The sequence below is a fragment of the Ursus americanus genome, chromosome 19 (genome assembly GCF_024610735.1).
Source record: "Ursus americanus isolate L20-20 chromosome 19, mUrsAme1.1.p, whole genome shotgun sequence".
In the NCBI taxonomy this organism is placed as follows: Eukaryota; Metazoa; Chordata; class Mammalia; order Carnivora; family Ursidae; genus Ursus; species Ursus americanus.
Window position 1 is genome coordinate 42920470 of NC_142145.1, and position 20072 is coordinate 42940541.

Genomic DNA, 20072 nt, shown 5'->3' on the forward strand with positions numbered 1-20072 from the left:
ATTTACTAGGTCACTGGGATAAAACATTATTACTACTACTATAAATAATAATAATAGCAATTATTATTTATAGTTGTACTAGTAGAAGAAATAGCAGCAGAAATATATTGACGGTTTTATATCAGGCCTGTGCTAAGTACTCCCATGAAGTCAACCAATAACCCCATGATCCTCCAAAGCTCAAGTCAAATTTCATATCATCTGTGAAAACTTTATGGACTTCAGGTCATTGATCAGAGTAAAGATGGATTCAGGGTTTTGACATCATTCTGGCAGTCTCTGAGAAGACAGAAGACAAATGATTTTAGAGTTGAAACTCCAAACATGTGGCTCAATGCTAAGGAAGAATTGGACAGCAGTTTTATGGGGCTACCCAAGTTGGTGTGTGGTGATGAGGGCTTACTCACACAATCTTCTTGCACTAGAAAGAAGCACTCCCTACCCCTACCCCACTTAAAGTTCATCTAGTAGAAGGACCATGATGCCTGGAGGTGGCTCCCATCCACAGTGCTTTATTTCTCCGCTCTTTTGTTCAATTTGCTAGGATAGTCCTAATCAACCTGGAAGACTTAATTCCATGAATTCATTCAACAAATATATGAGAGCAGTTACTATAGGCTATAGACCATTCTAGGCACTGGGGATACAGTGGCAACTATATGGATGGTTGGACGGATGGATGGATGGATGATAAATAGATAGATAGATAGATAGATAGATAGATAGATAGATAGATAGATAACCTCTAAGAAACTTTCCCCACCACTCCCTTCACCACTAGGCTGGTGGCCCCATGCATTATTTCCACAGCACATCATTTATTCATTAGTTTTCCAATAACATGCTGACAATTCTATATGTATATCTCTAGGCCAGTCTCCTCAACCATCCTTTTCAAGTCTAAGTGAGATCATGTTACTTCTTTGCTCAGAGCCCTTCAAAGGCTCCCTACATTACCTAGAGTAAAAGCCAAAGTCCTTACAATTTTTATCCCTAACAGGACACCACCTTGTAAACCCTGTCTTCCATGTCTTGCCTTATGCAGTCATTGCAAGAACTGTAGGAAGGATGTAGTCAGATGAACAGCAGATTCCGATTCATCCCACTGACAAGAGAACTAAATTCTTGTTCTACTTTTCATACAACTTTATATAGCAGGGTATCAAGTAAACTTGTCTGGATTCCCTAATCATTCTTCACTTAGGAAGGAGGAAAGATTTCATACATGAATGAAATCATATGATTATAGCTATTAAGTTATTATGATAAACGAATTTTATAAAATAAAACATTTTCCAAGGGAAAAAATTATCTCTTTTTGCAGGTGCTTGGAAAACTGAAATGGTCATGAGGATTTTGTAGTTAACCTTGCTACAATTTTAAGTTGTAATGTATGACTTTGAACTCTTCTGTGCTTTACAGAATACCCCAAAAACAACAACAACAAAAATTTCAATCCAAATACAGCTACACTAACTAAATCAGTGCTTGCAGGTAATATGCTCCTGAATAGCTCAAGAATCATTGACCTACAGGATGATGGAGGACATTCTGTTGTGTTACAGGCAAAGCTAAGATGAAAATTCAGGACACTCTCCTTTCCATCTTGTGGTTACCGTGTGTGTGTGTGTGTGTGTGTGCGTGTGTGTGCACGCGCGCATATGCGCACATGCATTTTGAAAGGTTATATAATTGATAACCACAGATAACAAAGATAGTACAAAAATAATAACAGACTTACTATGATCATAGACTCAAATAGATACCAGTAGTTTTATCCTAATAATACTCAGATAATTTAGCATGAGAAAATCTATTAATGTAATGCAGCACATTAACATTAAATGAATGATAACATGAAGTAACCCAAATATATATAATATGAAATTGAAACTTTGGTGCAGAATGAAGCACGGATACCATTTTTCATTGTTATACTTTCTCTGAAGGAACTTACTAGAAAATGCATATTCAGCATGCTTTGCTAAATTGTTTTGACAGCTTACATGAAATGTGCTCTCCTCTCCTCAATAGTATTCTAACACAAATATGTTACAATTTGTGTATACCCACCTTTGTGAATATGCTTTCAATATTTCTCCTTCTCCATTTTAACAGAACCCCAAGTTCCACATACCTGAGGATCCCAAGGGAAAAAAGGAAAACCTTCTGCTCAACTCTGAGAGGCCAACTAGGGTCTTAAGGAAGACCAGCCACTCACAAGGAGAGGACCAAACTTTGGGTAAGACCACAGAGCCACCAACAATTAAGCTGAGTGAAAAACATGAAGGAACTAGGACCATTTTTAAGAAGTTCATCGAAATGAAGTGGCCATTGGACATTCGCCCTTTAAACAAAAGTTTAGTCAAAGACAACAGATGGAAGGAAACAGATGTGGCCCAGGAGACACGCAGGTCTTTCCTTCAGGAATTTTGCAAGAAGTATGGTGGGGTGAGTCGTCCTCAATCACATCTTTTTCATATGGTATCCAGGATCTATGTGGAAGATAAACACAAAATCTTATATTGTGAAGTACCCAAGGCTGGCTGCTCCAACTGGAAGAGAATTCTGATGGTGCTAAGTGGGTTGGCTTCCTCTGCATACAACATCTCCCATGATGCTGTTCACTACGGGAAGCATTTGAAAAAACTAGACAGCTTTGACCTAAAAGGGATATATACTCGTTTGAACACCTACACCAAAGCTGTTTTTGTTCGTGACCCCATGGAAAGGCTAGTGTCAGCATTTAGGGACAAATTTGAACACCCCAATAGCTATTACCATCCGGTATTTGGGAAGGCGATTATAAAGAAATATCGGCCAAATGCCTGTGAAGAAGCATTAAATAATGGATCTGGAGTCAAATTCAAAGAGTTTGTCCACTATTTGCTGGATTCCCACCGTCCCGTAGGAATGGACATTCACTGGGAAAAGGTCAGCAAACTCTGCTATCCATGTTTGATCAACTATGATTTTGTAGGGAAATTCGAAACTTTGGAAGAAGACGCCAATTACTTTTTACAGCTCGTGGGTGCTCCGAAAGAGCTGAAATTTCCAAACTTTAAGGACAGGCACTCTTCGGATGAAAGAACCAATACTCAGGTCGTGAGACAATATTTAAAGGATCTGACGAGAACTGAGAGACAATTAATCTATGACTTTTATTACTTGGACTATTTGATGTTTAATTACACCACTCCATTTTTGTAGTTTGCACTCATTTTCTAAAACCTTGTATTTACTCCATGATGATGGCCTCCAATCAGCTAACTGTAATTTTCCTACAATTCTCTGTATGAGAGAGAATTTAACTAAGTGCAGTTGTCTCGATTTAATGAAGGTTTTTTTCCCAAATAGGATGACACCAATTGGCACAAAGTTATAGGAAAATTACCTTACAGAGACGTGTAACCAACTTGACTTGCTCTAAAATGTTTGGGAAATAGCTGCTTTTGCATTATGGATTATATTATAGAAGCAATAACCTAGCCAGCTGCCACATTAGCTTCAACAGCCTCTTGCAACGGTAGGAAAAGGTCTAAAATAGCATGAGTATATGTCTACATCCTGGAATTTGTTGTCTAAAGTGCATGGATATATTTTTAGCAGTCTGTGACATACCACTCGAACATCGGAGAGTTTTCTTACACCCTGGAAATCTTTTTACCGACTGCAATGATAAATCAATTTTGAAATAATATTTTGGACCTAGGCATTTAACGTTAGATTGCAAGGCATATGTGATTTACAATATGAGAGTAGAGCAGAAAAACCAGATGAGGCTATGGCTTTTTATATTCAACAGGCAATAAAAAATGCACAACATGCTAAGATCAAACCAACAAAAACAACCTTCCTCTTCCAGAAGAACTTAAGGGAATTGATTCTGTTTTCTTTTGAGCCCTCTGTGCAGAGACAGAATGAACATAACCACTAAAGGTCTTTGCTTCTGAAGCAGGCGGTTGAGAAGTTTCAGCCTCGTCAGATATAAACGTGCTCCTAATTCTGGTTTAATTGGGCAGGGGGGAAATTGTTTCAGGATGGAATAATCATCAAAAACAAAAGTTGCCACTCTGAATGTAGGCCTCAAACAATAACAGAGTTTTATAAGAATATTATTGGAATCAAAGCATCATGTGCATAGCTTTGTACGTGGAATGTGCTCTAAGAATAGCTTTTGTTTCCAGTCCAATTACTTAGCTTGGGAATGACTTTTTAAAAACTCATATACGGCTTCAAAGATAGGTTATATTCTAGAGAATAAACAAAACAAGAGCCCCTAGAAACATTTTTAATAGGCTTATGCATAAACAAATCAAGGTGTTTTCTTTTTAAGTTTAAATATTCTATACCAACAGAGTCAGATACCATGGCATTCAAATATTAAATCAAAGTTTTCAGAAAATAGGACCATGTGTCACCCCTATCAAAAGTTGTAATGCATTTTGGGAATTTTTTCCAACGGACCCTAAATTTGAAGACACATTTGGATGGGGAACTTATTTTAATTGGTTGACTATTACTTTCAGTTGAAACCACTTGTCATTCAAACGTTGTTTCAATGCAGCTCTTGAACATGTTCCTCTTCCCAAACGATCACTGCTTCTCATCAGTAAATATTCAGTAATATCTCTCAGAAAAAGTAGGTATTAATATTTAAATATTAATAGGCCAAGCTCGTTACAGTTGTACTTATTTCATTCTGATTTTCCATTTCATGGCTGAGTATTTATGAATTGCTTCACTCTACACATGCCTGCCTTGTGCCATCTGTGTCTCCCAACGAGGACGTAACTGCAGTGGGCTCCCAGATCTTAAGTATTAAACCTTCTAAGCCAACCTTTTACTACTTTCCACTCCATTTATTCTTGCCTCTAGACCATGCACTTAAGCTGTGCTGTTTTTAAGGAGTTTTACTCTAGAGTAATCTACATCGTATAATTTAAATTTTGCTGTACCATGTAGAGTGGACTCCTTATAACTTGGAGACATTGAAATTATCTTTTTATGGAGGAAGAGGGGGAATAGAAGCTATGCCAAGAGGCCTAAAATTTTATTCCTAAACTACAAAAAAAAAAAAAAGTTTTCGATGGAATCTGCTAGTTTTCGATGGAATCTGCTCTAAAGTATAGAAGCAATTTTCTCAATGTTAGGAACAAAAAAAACCCTTCTTTTCATAACTTTGGAAGAAAAAAATAGAAACAAGTGTCCCATCTTTCTCTTATTAGCGTTTCTTTTTTTATATATAGATTTTATTTTTTTATTTGACAGAGAGAGAGACAGCCAGCGAGAGAGGGAACACAAGCAGGGGGAGCGGGAGAGGAAGAAGCAGGCTCCTAGCAGAGCAGGGAGCCTGATGTGGGACTCCCTCCCAGGACCCTGGGATCATGCCCTGAGCCAAGGCAGACACTTAACGACAGAGCCACCCAGGTGCCCCTCTTATTAGCATTTCTAATGCACTTTTGAGGATGGAATATATATATATATGGAATATACACACACACACACAAACATATATGTATATGTATGTACACACACATACAAATGTATCGATAATACTGTTTGGCAGTGGTGGGAGAGAAGAGGGCTGATGCTGTCTATCAAAGCTCTTCTATGCCTTTCGCTGTATATTCTCCTTTCTGGACCCTTTCCACTGAGCCTGGGTAACCAGAGGTGGTCCTTCAGGCATTCTCTTCCTAAAAGACCCCGATACCAGCAGGCATCTTGCATGGCTGTGTGTTCCAGAGGCCACATGTTAAAAAGGTTTTATGAAAGGGTGCCTTGGTGGCTCAGTCAGTTGAGCTTCTGACTCTTGGTTTCAGCTCAGGTCATGATCTCAGGGTCATGAGATCGAGCCCCGCGTTGGGAATCCATGCTCAGTGGGGAGTCTGCTTGAGGATTCTCTCTTTCCCTCTCCCTCTGTCCCTCCCCCTATGCTCTTTCTCTCTCTAAAATAAATAAAGATATCTGTCTTTTTTAAAGGGGTTTATGAAGGAAGAGCACATTTTTAATGACCTACTCTTCTTTTAAATGACTTCTGTTCATGGCAGGGCCAGAGAAGCCAGTAATCGTCTTGGATTCCTTGTGATATTAAATACCTTTTCCATTTATAGTTTCTGAATTATTCGGCTTTGCAGACCAGCTCACGTTCACCATTGTCATTTCTGCCTGTGCACAAGCCCCGGGTGTGAGCATCACTGCTCCTTCGGATAGTCACGGTTTCGTGGATTTAGATTCCTAAAGGCAAGTGACCAAATCTAGACTCATCTTCCAGATGTCCAAGATTCACATTCTAACACTAGCATGCTTTAGGTATAATTGTAAGTCCTCTAATTAAACCCTAAGGATCTTACTTGTTTTTATAGGCAGCAGTAACAACCGGGGCAGGCCCCTTCACTCTGTTATTCCCCTGTCTGGCATTACTAGTAGAGTAAAAGTTGGCAATTAAATCCAAAATCACAGTTACTTAACGTGGTAAACTATCTATGGATGTGTGTGATGGATGTGATTGTGCCCGGGAACTGCCATAAATTTCAATGGAGACGCATGTACAGGACACTCAACTTTCTAATTTTCTCACACGTGTTTGGAAATATCCATTAAGTCAATGGAAATGTGTGGCTACTTGCTAAATGCTCTAACTTCACAGGCTATAAAATATTATCTAGCAATTCAAGAGCTACATGGATACCATTTATAATCAGGAAGAGGAAAAAACTTTTCCACTTTATATATGAATAATTATTCATCAAAGAAGTATTGTCTCCTAAAATATATAGTTCTTAGCTGAAAAGAATATATAAGCAGAGGCAGAGGCAGGGAATTTTGAATACGAGTTCCCTTTGAAAGATCTTCTGCAGAATTGGTAGAACTTGGAATTCATAGGCTGAGGCTACTGTAAACATCTCCGTACTGTAAGTTCTCACTTGACCTCTTGGGGTGTCTTGAGCCTCTAGGCTTTCATGGAATATGGCAGAAACTCTGACATGGCTGACATCCCCAACACGCTCTGAAACTTGAAGGATAGTTGCTCTTAGGCCTTTAACAGTAGCTCGATCACCTGAGGACCTTAGACAAAGGCTAACTCAATTTAGTCCCACCTCTAGGGTCATATCTTTTTAATCTCAATCATAATCATTATAATAATATTCATAATCATAATCAAATGTTTACTCATTTAATCTCCATAGTCAATCTAAGATGCTATGTAGCCCATACGCGTGCGCGCGCACACACACACACACACACACACTCTATAATAAAACTAGGGGCGCCTGGGTGGCTCAGTTGGTTAAGCATCTGCCTTCAGCTCAGGTCATGATCCCGGAGTCCCAGGATTGAGTCCCACATCAGGCTCCCTGCTCAGTGGGGAGCCTGCTTCTCCCTCTCCCTCTGTCTGCTACTCCCCCTCTTGTGCTCCCCTGTCTCTCTCAAATAAATAAAATCAGGAAGGAAGGAAGGAAGGAAGGAAGGAAGGAAGGAAGGAAGGAAGGAAGGAAGGAAGGAAGGAAGGAAGAAAGAAAAAGGAAGAAAGAAAGAAAGAAAGAAAGAAAGAAAGAAAGAAAGAAAGAAGGAAAGAAGAAAGAAAAAGCTAAAGCAGAGTGGTTGAGTGACTTGCCTAAAGAGTCACAGCTGGGATGCCTGGGTGGCTCAGTCTGTTAAGCAGCCAACTCTTGGTCTCGGCTCAAGTCTGATCTCAGGGTCATGAGATCGAGCCCCATGTCCAGCTCCCCGCTCACCATGAAGTCTGCTTGAGTTTCTCTGTCTTCCTCTGCCCCTCCCTCTTTCTCTCTCTCTCTCTCTCTCTCTCTCTCTCTCATTCTCACTGAAATAAATAAATTTAACTCTTAAAAAAAAAATCAGAGCTGGTAATTAGGGTTGGGAGCCAGAATGAATCCAAGCAGCAAAACCCACTACCAAACTCTCTTCTTGGTTTGAGAACAGCAAAAGGCAAGAAATACATATTGGCATCTTGAAACTTTTTTGATACAAATATAGATATATAAAAATGTGTGTGTTTAGCTGGCTATCGCATTTCAAATCAGCTTATCCCTTTATTCCTGCTGAGTTAAACTGACAGATGCAAAGACTTTGTAAGAAATTAAGCTGTCTTCCCCCTTTTTTTAAATTCCCAGTTGATCCTGGAACACAGTGTAAGAAAAAAAAAAGTCCCTGGAACAAATTTAGCATAACAAAAACAAAATATCATTTTGACAAGAAAGTCCAGGCAGCTACACAAGTGGGCAAGGTCAAGGTGAATATAGTCCAAAGAGGGAGGGAGTTTGGCCAACTCCCCAAATCGGCACTTGAAGATGGTCATGCTTCATCAGGTCAACCCAAGATAAAGCTCCTTAAACACCGCTAGAAGGAAGCAATCGTGTACAGCCTCCTTCCTGAGCTCCTGTCCCGAGTACCAGGTTAGTCGTTAGATAACCCTAAAGTGACTCAAGAAGATTATAGAAAAGAAGAGAGGACCAGGTTGACCTAAGCTAACCGAAAAGCACCATGAAAAGTTCGAGATGAACAATGCTCGGCTAGGAGAAGGCGGCTTTGCCAGGCCTTCCGGACAGCCCAGTAAGGAAGGCCAAGTCTGGGGAGCTCAGCAAAAGGGCGTCGCCTCACATCATTTAGTTCCCAGAGTTGCCTAGTCACACACACATCTTATCGACCACAATCATATCCTTGCAGGCATATTCAAATCCTTTTAAGCAATCCTTTTTCCTATCTCTAAGCCTCTGTTCAAGTCTTAACTCTATTTTGAAATACTCTCCTCTCTCATACCTAGACACTGATTTCATGTTAAGTCACCACGGAATCTCGTTAGATTATTCAATTTTGCAGTCTCATTACTTCATGAGCTCTCAGATCACCAGGAAAAGGCAAATGATTTTCCCCCGATGGGACATGTGTCAGATTCTTCTTTTACCAATAAATACAGGCATTCCTTCCCTTACTTTATTATTTTGCTTCATTTCTCTATTTGTTCATTTGCTAAATCCCTCTTCATATGCATATAAAATCTCTTTTGTCGTTGGAATATGTTCTAGGTCTTCCAAGAGGAAAGGAAGTGTGTCCGTTTAATTCGCTTTGCACTGTTACTAGCACAGCGTTGCGTGGAAAGGAAGAGTTCTTGATGAATATTCTTGACAGTATAGCTTAAGGGTTCCTGTACAGCGTCTCTTAGTGTATAATACGCGCATGTTGCCTTATGACTATTATCAAAGCCACAAGCCTTCTCCATCCTAGTAGTCGCACCTTAACCAGAAGTATAGCTGTAGACACAGCAATCTTGCACATTTCTAAGATGACATATTTGTTTATTAGGTTTGGGGAGGAAATGTTGAAAAAATGCATGATTCTGGTCAAGCTGAAAGCCATTTACTGAGCAGGGAACAAACACTAAAAAATTACGTACATTCGTTTAATGACATGAAGAGTATGTCTAATCCTTCCCCCAAAAAAGCAAAAATTAGGTATTATTCTACCCGTCATTTTACGAGTGAGAAAACCGAGGGTCAGAGAGGTTTAATGGCTCGCCGCACAGCCAGCTTCCTGCCACGGTCTCTCTGGCTGCAAAGCTGAGACCACACACAGCAGCCTACGGACCAGACCGGGCCACAGATACATTTGGCTTGGCCTACAGTACATTTTACTTAATATTTGAATTAGTTGTTAACATTTTAAAATTGGAACACTTTCATCAATAACAGGGAATTTCTGTTACCTTGCGTCATATGTGCTCACCTAAAAATAGTTGGGCCGAGTCAAGGTCAGCCCCTTTAGAGAAGCCAGAGATCCCTTGTGGTCCGTGTTAAACCCGGCCAACTCTGTAGGTACAGAGCAGTAGTTAGCTGTGCATCTGTGATTTTATCCCACTCCAGGCACTGTCACTCACTTACCTTACCTGGCCATTCCCCGCGTGCCCCACCTTTTCATCCCTGCCCTGAAGTGTGTGTTCTTACACCCACCACGCTCCCAAAGGAAAAGCGATTCCTGAACATTTTCTTTGACCACATTTATGTTCTGCAATCCAGGTTTCCTTATCCTCACTCAAAATGCTGCTCGTGCCTTGGTCTTATACCCAGTAGGATCGCCGAACAATATTTCATTATTTGAGAAAATCTCTTTTGAACAACAAAAAAGATGTTGGGAGAAATCCAGTACCTTCTGTTGGCATCCTTCTGTCTTAGCCACTGGGTGCCCCTGGCAACAACATTCCTTCCCATCCCCTTCGGCGGAGATGAGTCATTCTCCCATGCCCTTGGAACCTCAGGGTCCAGGACAAAAAGTGGTTGCCACTAATGCCTCCAGCCTGCCATTTCATAACCTTTCTTCAAAAACACCTCGTGTTTTAAAGGTGCACCCAGGCTTCCTCGACTCTGAAAATTACCTATTTCTCAACTTTCCCTGAGGATTTCCCCCATCTGGCTCATAACACACCTCTCTACCCCATTCCTGCTACGATCCTGGGTGACTTTCGCTACCCCAGTGACATTCAACTATCTTTGCTTCTTAGGGCTCTGACCTCTCCTCCTCGCACTTGAACACTTGGAGAGCTGGAGAAAACAGAAACCCAGCCATGGAAAGTGATCACCATGTCTCTTGTCCCTAAAGTCCAGAAAACCTGGGGCAAACCATGTAGTACTTCATTTTATCCATTCATGTCCTTAAAATTTTCCTAAAGTTTAGAAAAATGTTCTGCAAAAATGTGATGAGCTAAAATGTCCTCAGAGCGCTAGTGTGACTACCAACTTTAAAGTGACAATATTATTAGGATGACTGTAATTACCATTAGGCGAAAATAAACCCTGATTTGGTTTATCAAGTGCTCAGAAAATAGCGCATAGGCCACCGCCGCCGTGTATCAGAGTTATCTGCGTCTTTGTTAAAAACAGGCTCCCCGGGGGTGCCTGGGTAGCACAGCGGTTGAGCGTCTGCCTTTGGCTCAGGGCGTGATCCCGGCGTTGTGTGATCGAGCCCCACATCAGGCTCCTCCGCTATGAGCCTGCTTCTTCCTCTCCCACTCCCCCTGCTTGTGTTCCCTCTCTCGCTGGCTGTCTCTCTCTCTGTTAAATAAATAAATAAAATCTTTAAAAAAAAAAACAAAAAACAGACTCCCGTACCCCACCCAACAGGTGCTGAATCAGAATCCCTGTGAAACCCACTTGGGAATTTTCTTTCTTTCTTTCTTTCTTTCTTTCTTTCTTTCTTTCTTTCTTTCTTTTTTTTTATTTTTTCAATTAATTAACTTATTTGTCAGAGAGCACGAGCTCACGAGCAGGGGGAGCAGCAGGCAGAAGGAGAAGCAGACTCCTCGCTGAGCAGGGAGCCCAACGTGGGGCTCAATCCCAGGACCCTGGGATCATGACCTGAGCTGAAGGCAGACGCTTCACCGACTGAGCCACCCAGGCATCCTGGGAGTTTTCTTTTTTAACAATCTCCTGGGATGAGTCTCGTTTATAGCAAGGTTTGAGCACCGCTTCTGTGCACGTGTGATTTTTTTTTTAATCCTGGTGGGTTATGGGTAATAATAAAGCCTGCTCCCTTTGTTCTGTTACTTCGTTAAAAAGCTAACGGCTCTGGGCTTGGAGAAGGGGCCGTAGCTGTTGGCACCAAAGTCCTCCATGGGGTTTTGACCGGTGCCGAAGCAGAAACTTGGCATCTGAGGCCTGCCAACTGAAGAAGTAGAGCTGAAATGATGAAGTGAGTTATGGGAACACACTGGTCACTGCCCAGACTTTTTGAAAGCTTTCAGGATGAAATGAAGAAATGGAAACTTTCCTCTTTGAAACACAAAAGACAAATGTGGACTGAAGGCAATTTTGGCAACTCAACTTCACACTGACCAAAGTGAAGACAGTATGGGTTTCTCCAATAAAAAATAAAAAAGCTGTTTTCAAATTGACCTAAGATGATTGAAAGTGGAAAATATTTGCTATTTGGGTTATTAGTTTGAAAGCAAGTGCCCCAGGAAATATTTTTGCAATTTAACTTAAATGGGAAGAATGTACATTTCCTTGGACTTCATTAAAGAATTTGTCTCTCCTTTGCCTTTCTATTAGGTTGAACCCTATGACATTGCCAACGTTTGACCATCTCTGACGTGTGAACACAGCCCTTTCACACAGTCCTGATAACAGTCCGCAGGTCCCTACCCGGTTCTAGCCCCGTTAGCACTCACCTGGCCTCAGAAATAGCGTCCGAGAAGAAGCCCTACTCCTCATCACTCCCCCTCCCCTTTGTTTTCCTTTTCTTTCTTTTCTTTTCTTTTTAAGTTTGTGATTGTGGTAAAAGACACACAACATAAAATGTACCATCGTCACCACTTTTAAGCGGCATGAAGGACTTTCACTGTGGTTATGCAGCCATCACCACACCCATCTCCAGGGCTCTTTTCGTCTTGCGAATCTCCATACCCATGAGATAGTAACTCCCCCTCCCCTCCCCCCAGCCCCTGGCAGCCCCTGTTCTACTTTCCGTCTCCATGAATTTGACAACTCTAGGTCCCTCACAGAAGTGGAATCAAACAGCATGTGTCCTTCTATGACTGGCTTGTTTCACTTAGCACCATGTCCTCAGACTTCATCCGTGTTGTAGCAGGTGTCAGAATTTTCTTCTTTTCTAAGGCTGAATAATATTCCATTGTACGTATAACTCCTCCCTTTAATCCACTCTGCACACTTTGAAAATAAACCTCCTACGGCATCATTCTGCTCCCGGGTTCTCGTTGCTGGGTTCAAGGACCACAATAATATGACCCTTACCCAATATCACCAAATGACTACATCAAACCCATTATCACCCAGCTCTCCCCAAAAATCTATCACATTCTTTGAAAATATTGTCTTTCCCTTTATTTTATTCTATTTCACACTGCCTGAGGTGTCCATTTCTCCTCTCTTTAACAACCTCCTCACATGCCCCTTCCACCCTGCCCCTCACCCAACTCAACCCCCGCTTCCCGCTCTCCCATTACCATCCCTCACTCAGCTTGCTTCAGCCATGCTGCCTGAGAATCTCTCCCACTCTTCTTGCCTTAACTCTACCCATAGGCTGATGGTCCCAAATCTCTTTCTCCAGCCTACATGTCTGTTGTGGACTTTGACTCAGATTTGCCACTTCCTGATGGACTTCTTCACCTGGATAATCCATTGGCATTTCCAACTCACCGTGACTAAAGTTGAACTCATTGTCTAACCCAAAACCTATTTATTTAATGACATCGCCATCCATCTATTCTGTCTCCCACATCAGGAACCAAGGAGCCAAACCAGACTTCTCCCTGTGCTGACTCCCCACAGCCAAAGGAAAGCCCACTAATTCCACCACCTACATTTTTCTCAAGCTTCTCCTTTCCTCCCATCCACTCTGCTACTATCCTAGTTCAAACCCTTCTCTGTTCTCCCAGCTTGTTCCCTCCACACCATCCCCCATACCATTGCCATTATAACCACTCTAAAATGTAAACCCAAGCCTGGCATTTCTCCATGCAAAGCTCCTCAGTGGCCTTCTCATCCAATTCTGTTTCCTAACACACATGCAATGTGCTCCATAATCCAATCCTTTCCCAGTCATATTTGCTGCCATTTCCTGCCTCCCTGCTTACTCTCCAACAACCTAGAATGGCCATGGTCCCCCGACATTGGGTGGTTTCCTGCCTCCTGGGCCTTTACTTACATCGTTCCATCTGCTTAGCACCCACCTACACCCGTCACCCCCTTTTAAAATTAAAAGATTTTAATCACTACACTCAGCTCAAGGAGGCATTCCTCACCTCTTTTTTGGTTTGGATGAGACCCCCTACTCCGACCGCCCATGTGTTACTAGGACAGTATACTATGTGCTTAAGAGCCTGGGGCTGGTCATCAGAAAGAACTGGATTTGAATTCCATGTCTTCAACTTTCAAACTTGGGTCCTCTCCAGTTTATTTAACTTTTCTGAGTGCTAGTTTTCTCATCTCAAAAAATGAGGATAGCAATACCTACCTCATAAGATTACTATGAGAAATAAATGAGAAAATGTGTGTAAAGTGTTCAATGAGCACTCAATAAATTATTTTTATTATCCCATTAGAGCATGTGCATATCTTTATCTTTGCACATATAGCATTCTAATTATTTATGTACGTATCTGGCTCCTCCGGTAGACCGAATTTATCTTGTTCATCTTTGTAACCCCAGACAAGGTACCCAGTAAATATCTCTTGAAGGAAAGAAGGCAAGAACAAATCCCACGCACCTACTGTGCCTTTCCCTTAAGGCACATTCTGACTTAATAACATTATGAAAATATGTCTTAACTTTTCTGTTAGATTCAAAGTAACCATGTCTTGCTCAACGAATGTACACCTAATTGAATTTCAAGCTTTCAAGTGTTGATTTGTTTTAATAAGATAATGGTTTAAAATAGTGGGCTCCACAACTACAATATAGAAACAAATAAATAAACTAAAAATCTGTTACTTCATTCATCTTCAGCCCCTTTCTTTCCATTAGCTCTGTGCCCTGACCAGGCTGAACTTTTATCTCCTCAGATAAGCCACTCTTCTCCCCGCCTTGGAGCGTCTCTGAAGGCAGCTCCTTGTGCCTGAACACTAGGTGCCAATCTAAGATCTCATCAGTCTTCAGAAAAGACTTTCCTGACCCCCGGGTTAGTTTCAGTCATTTGTAGTTATTTTTCCAAAGCTACATGTTCTCCCTGGAAAACGAGAAGATTCTTTGGGTCAGAAAAAGTCTCTGTCATATTTCTCACTTTTTCTTCATCACCAAACATGTAGTCAACACTGAGCAAACTTATGTTGACCCACTGAATGGACAAAGCTCTGAGCTTCATTCTTCCTCTGTCATAAGGCACTGACACCTGCCAGACTGAAAAGGATTATACAGAAGTTGCTTTATGACTAAATTCTTAGAGACCGCATTATAGGTGACAGAAGGCAAGGCCTTCTATCATTTGTTCTACAGCAGACAAGACTGGGGAGAATTAAAAGGTGACCTCTATGTTGACCAAAATGATTTTCAGAATGATACAAGCCACATAGGTACGTGGCTTCCTGAGACAAGGTAATATCATTACATCATGGGCAAGAAGGCTGGAGTGGTTGTCAGAGGGCATGGTCTGCAGGGTCTGTGCCAATAGGTCATTTGTATCTTGGGGTGAGATATCTGGACAACTGATCCAGATGTTGCTCAGTTTGTGTTATCAAACAACTGGGAAACAAACAAATGGTGAAAATTGCCTCAGTGGAAAATCATGGGTGCTCATAGTTTCTAGACTTATGTTTGTTTCTAGACAGAGCCCCTTGGTTGTAAAGAAGATCATATTTCCTTGAGGAAGAACCTTGCAAAACCGCTACAAGAATAGATGGTAGATATTCACCAATCTTTTTTAAAAAGAACTTACCATCTATGCTAGGGTAACTGCGCACCGAGGAAATACCCAAACTTTTCTAGGTCTGTAAGATATAGAGTCTGAACTGATATTGACACCTTGGGATGCAAAACACCATTGTGTCCCCAGTTAGAATACAGGCATATGGAGACCTGATGGTAAATGAAATTCCAGCATATGTCTGTTTTTTAGTGAGTCCAATGTGTTCACAGACCTACACTGTCTCTGCGTTTGTAATCAGAATAGATATACTTAGAAGTAGCATAATTCTCACATTGGTCCACTTAGCTGTGGATTAAGAGCCATCATGATAGGAAAAGACAAGCAGAATCCCTGAAACTGCTTCCTGTCCTGGCCAAGAGGCTAACTCAGAAGCAATACCACATCCTGGTAGTAGGTTTAGATTAGTCTTCAAAGACTTAAAGGATGCAAGGGTGGTACTTTTCATCACATCGCTATTCAAGCACTACTGTAATCTGAACCAACCGATAGCTGACCATACTTGGTGTCTTTGCTGCAACAAAATAACACAGTTTCTGACATCTAGTTTGTGGATTTTGATCTAGTGAAAGCATTCTTCTCCTTCAATAGAAAAGATCACACAGATCACCCTTACACAGAAGAGATAGAATATACACTGTCTTGCTCCAGGACTATGTTAATTCTGTTGCCCTTTGTTGTAATATGGTCCATAGGGACCTTGACTATCTTGACATTCTGCAAATCATCACATTCTCTCACTAAACTGGTAACATCAGTTCAATTTGCCCTGTAGAACAGGAAAGTTCCCCTGATGCCCTGGGAAGATGCCTGTGTGCAACAGAGTGGGAGTTAAACCCCATGAAAACTAAGGAGTCTTCACATGTGAAGATTTTAGGGGTATGGCAGTCTGGGAGATGCGGGGGCATTCCCTTTTAGGCAAATGACAAGTTGTACATCCAAGAAAGACTCTTCGTTCTTGGAGGGCCTTCTTGGATTTTGGAGGCAGCAAGTGGTTGGAAATACTTGTCTAACTCATGTTGGGCGCCACTCAGAAGACCGCCAGTCCAACTGGGGCTCAGATCAAAAGAGGACTCTGAAGCAAGCCCAGGCTAGGGTACAAGTTGCTCTTCCCCCTGGCTGTATGACCCAGCTTGTCTGATGGCACCAGATGTTCTTATGATAGATAAAGATGCTGTGTAAGATTACTGACAGTCCCAACAGGATTGCTGCAACACATACTTCTTGGGTTCTGGAGCAAAGACCTGCACTCAGCAGTGTAAGAGTAGTCTCCACTTGAAAAACAGTAATTGGCACCTAATAGAAAGTCTACTTGACCATGGGACGCCAAGTGCCTCTGTAACTGGACCTTCCTGTTAAGAATAGAGTATTATCAGATCCACAAAGTTATAAAATCAGATGTGCACAACAGCAATCCATTATACAACAGAAATATTACATTTAGGCTCAGGGCTAGCAGTTCTAGAAGGTAAATCACATAAATAGGTGATGAATAAGTGGCCCATTTTCCCATGTCACCTGCCTCGATTGCATGGATGCCTCTTCTTCAGCTCACACCTATGGTGTAAGGGTGGGTTCTTTCTGAGCAAGTGAGGAAGGAGAAGATAACCTGGGCCTGAGTCACAGATGGGTTAATGATGTGGCTTTAGATAAAAGTACTCTGGGGCTCCACGACAGCCCCTCAGGGGTGGTTCTAAAGGACAGTGGTAAAGGGAATTTCTCACAGATGGCAGAGCTGCAAGAAAATGTATTTGTTCATTCACTTTACATGGAAGGAATAGCCTGAGAGGTAGATATGCAATGGTCCCTGGGTAGAAACCAATGGTTTGGCTTTGTTCACAAAAAAGCCTATAAAAAATGAGATTGAAAGACCAAGGAAAATGAGATCTGTGGAGGAGGTATGTGGCTGGATGGATATGGAAATGGGCACAAACACTGGATGCAGATCTCTGTGTCTTGGGTTATCCACCCCAAGGGAGGTTCTCAACAATCACATCAGCAGGCTGACCATCAGTTTGCCCCTTTGTTCTACCTCCTCAATGTGGATACAGCGGACCCACTAGCAGAGTGACAATGGTAGCAGGAATGAAGGCAATGCCTGGGTCCAACAGCATGACTCCCCATTACCAAAACAGATCTAGCTACTTCTCCTACTGAATGCCCTATATGTTTGCAGCAGAGACCAGACAGCTACTTGGCATCAAATGGTTGCATTGGACCTCTTCCACTATGGAGCAGGCAGCAGTTTGTCCTACTGGAATCTACTTCTACTCCAAATGTTGGTTTGCCGTTAGCACCATCATCAGCACCACTATCCAGGACACTCAAAAAGACTGATCTAGTGACAGGTGTCCCACCAAACACTTTCTTCAGACAAGGGGCTTATTTTATGGCAAATGAAGTATGACAATGTGTACACAACCATGGAATCCACTAGACTGGCCATGTATTGTTTTACCCAGAAATGACCAGCAAAAGATGGAGTGGCCTGTGAGAGCCTGAGCTGGTGCAGCAGCTTGAGCACAGCACCTTTCTGGGTCGGGGCACTGACCTTCAGGATGTAGGACATACACTGAATGGCAGTGCTGTGTCCCAATAACTGGAATTTGAGGCTCTCAAATACATGGTGGAGGAAGGATCATTCCCCCTCGCCATTACTCACAGGCAATGACTTGCAGAATTTGGTCTTCCCATCCCTGGAAACAGACTCTGCTGGGTTCAATTTCCAGGTTCCTGGAGGGAAATTTTCAACTAGGAAAAACAATAAATTCCCATTAACTTTCTGAACACTTTGAACTCCTCAAGCCGTTGGGGGAAAAGGCAAAGAAAAAAATCACTAGCAAGAGGTCTTGACTCTGATCTCCATAGGAAACTAGAGATGCTACAACCCGATAAGGGCAGGAAAACAGACGTCTAGAACTCGGTGGATTCCTTGAATGTCTCTTAGCGCTTTCATTCTCAATGAGAACAGTAAATTGACAGTTGCAGCAACCACAATCCAAAGAACATAAAGCAACTAAATGTTTCAGATCCCTGAAGAATGAGACCAGACAAGCAGTAACACCAGACAAGCAATCCGCACAAGCAAAGGTGCCAGCTGAGGATGAGGAAATTTAGAATGGGTGATGCAGGTGGCAGGTGGTGAATATCTATTACGATCTTGAGAGAAGCTGCAGCAAGAGGGAAACTTCTTATTTTATTCTTTTAGAAATTTTGGTTTTGAAAGAAATTCTACTCAATTGGATTTATTATGTCCCACTTGGAAAGAAAGTGACGGTAACTTGTTTTCACAAAAGTGGAGGATCATGCTATAGTGTGGGAGGAGGTAATGGTAGGCAGAAGCGGATCTGGGTGGTACAAGGTGGGGACAGGATCAGAAACCTCACAGATACCACTTCAGACCTTCTCAGCCTTACCCACCTTCTAGTTCAGCTACCACAGAAGCAACCAGCTCGGTATGGGCTCCGACTAACTTCGCATAGGCTCACAGCCCCTTTCCTTATGCGTGCGCTCATGGCCTCTAGGGTCTCTCCCCAGGACTTCCCTATTAACAGCTTATGGGAGCTTTAACACCCCACTGGGTAAACTTCTGGCCAATGAAAAACAGGAACTGACAGATAAATTCTTCTCTTTCTTGAGATGCTGGGGTTTTTTTTCAGAGGCTGTGACAGTCCCTCAGTACCAGGCTATTAATCACCCTTCACGGCAGTCAGCTAGGTAATGAATTCTTAAATCTGCTCTCTCTCCGTCTCTGCCTCGCTCTTCTTGTCTCTGCCTCTTGCTCTCTAGGACAGGTCCCCCGGACTTTATCAGCTCGAGTGTGATCATAAAAGAAGAACAACTAAGAGTGGAATAGAAAGAGGGATTTTTAAATAAGGATTTCACTTTATAGCATGAGTGAAACTGTGCAAGAGTTTGGGCGTGGCTGATGTTTATGTGTGTGGTGCTAGTCAGGGCAAGCGTTTGGGAAAGATAAATGCATGTGCAGTGGGTGAGAGCAGGACAAACTGGAACCCAGAAGGGTGAGCTGTAATCCCGGACAAACGTGTACCTGTGTCAGTCTCTTGCCACCTGGAAGTCTCCATCTTCCTTGATGCAGATGACCTATGGGGGTCACAAATCAGGTAAGTGGAAGGTGAAAATCTGACATGGGCAGCAGGAGCAGCTCACCTGGCTTATGAACAAAGGGCTCAAAGGTCTTGTGAAAACAGCAACCACAATGGAGAAATGGAAGTTATGTGTTATATATGGTCTCGGAAACACGTACATCCATTTGCCACAGCAGAGCTATCTAGAGCCACTGAGTACCAAACCTGCCAACAGTAGAAAACACTCTCCTACTCCACTCCGAACTGACTCCTGATGCTAATATGACACCATATCCGTCCCCAGCAGCATCAGCCAGTCACCTAACGGCTGATTGATGACACAGAGTCCCTCCCATTACAGGAGGAGCAGTGATCTTCTCATTACTACTTCTAGTCATCCACTATTGAACTCTGCAGCTGGGTCTAACTTTATATTCCTTTCACGCTGACCCTACACCCTATGATCCACTCCCACACATGTTCCCGAAATATCTAGAGTTATAAACTGCAAAAAAAAAAAAAAAAAAAGTCTCAGTTAGGAATATAAGGACTGTGTAGACTGGCAGAGTAGTGTCAGAAGAACTAAAGGATTC

General features: G+C 42.1%; 1 protein-coding gene and 1 long non-coding RNA gene across 3 annotated transcripts in view; one reads left to right on the forward strand and one right to left on the reverse strand.

Annotated features, from left to right (window-relative positions):
* Positions 1 to 14467, forward strand: part of CHST9 (carbohydrate sulfotransferase 9) — a 233202-nt gene extending 218735 nt beyond the window's left edge. For both annotated transcript variants that reach the window (XM_087869906.1, XM_087869907.1), the window contains one exon: positions 2119 to 14467. In XM_087869906.1, the coding sequence (XP_087726032.1) occupies positions 2119 to 3210 (1092 nt within the window). In that variant the 3' untranslated portion in view covers positions 3211 to 14467. The remainder of the gene's footprint in view (positions 1 to 2118) is intronic.
* LOC148108502 (uncharacterized) lies at positions 799 to 18116 on the reverse strand. Its single transcript, XR_015727725.1, has 2 exons — positions 18054 to 18116; positions 799 to 2495 (listed from the first exon to the last, which is right to left on the reverse strand). It is a non-coding gene; the product is annotated as an uncharacterized LOC148108502 (long non-coding RNA).
* Between the last annotated feature and the right edge of the window lie 1956 nt (positions 18117 to 20072).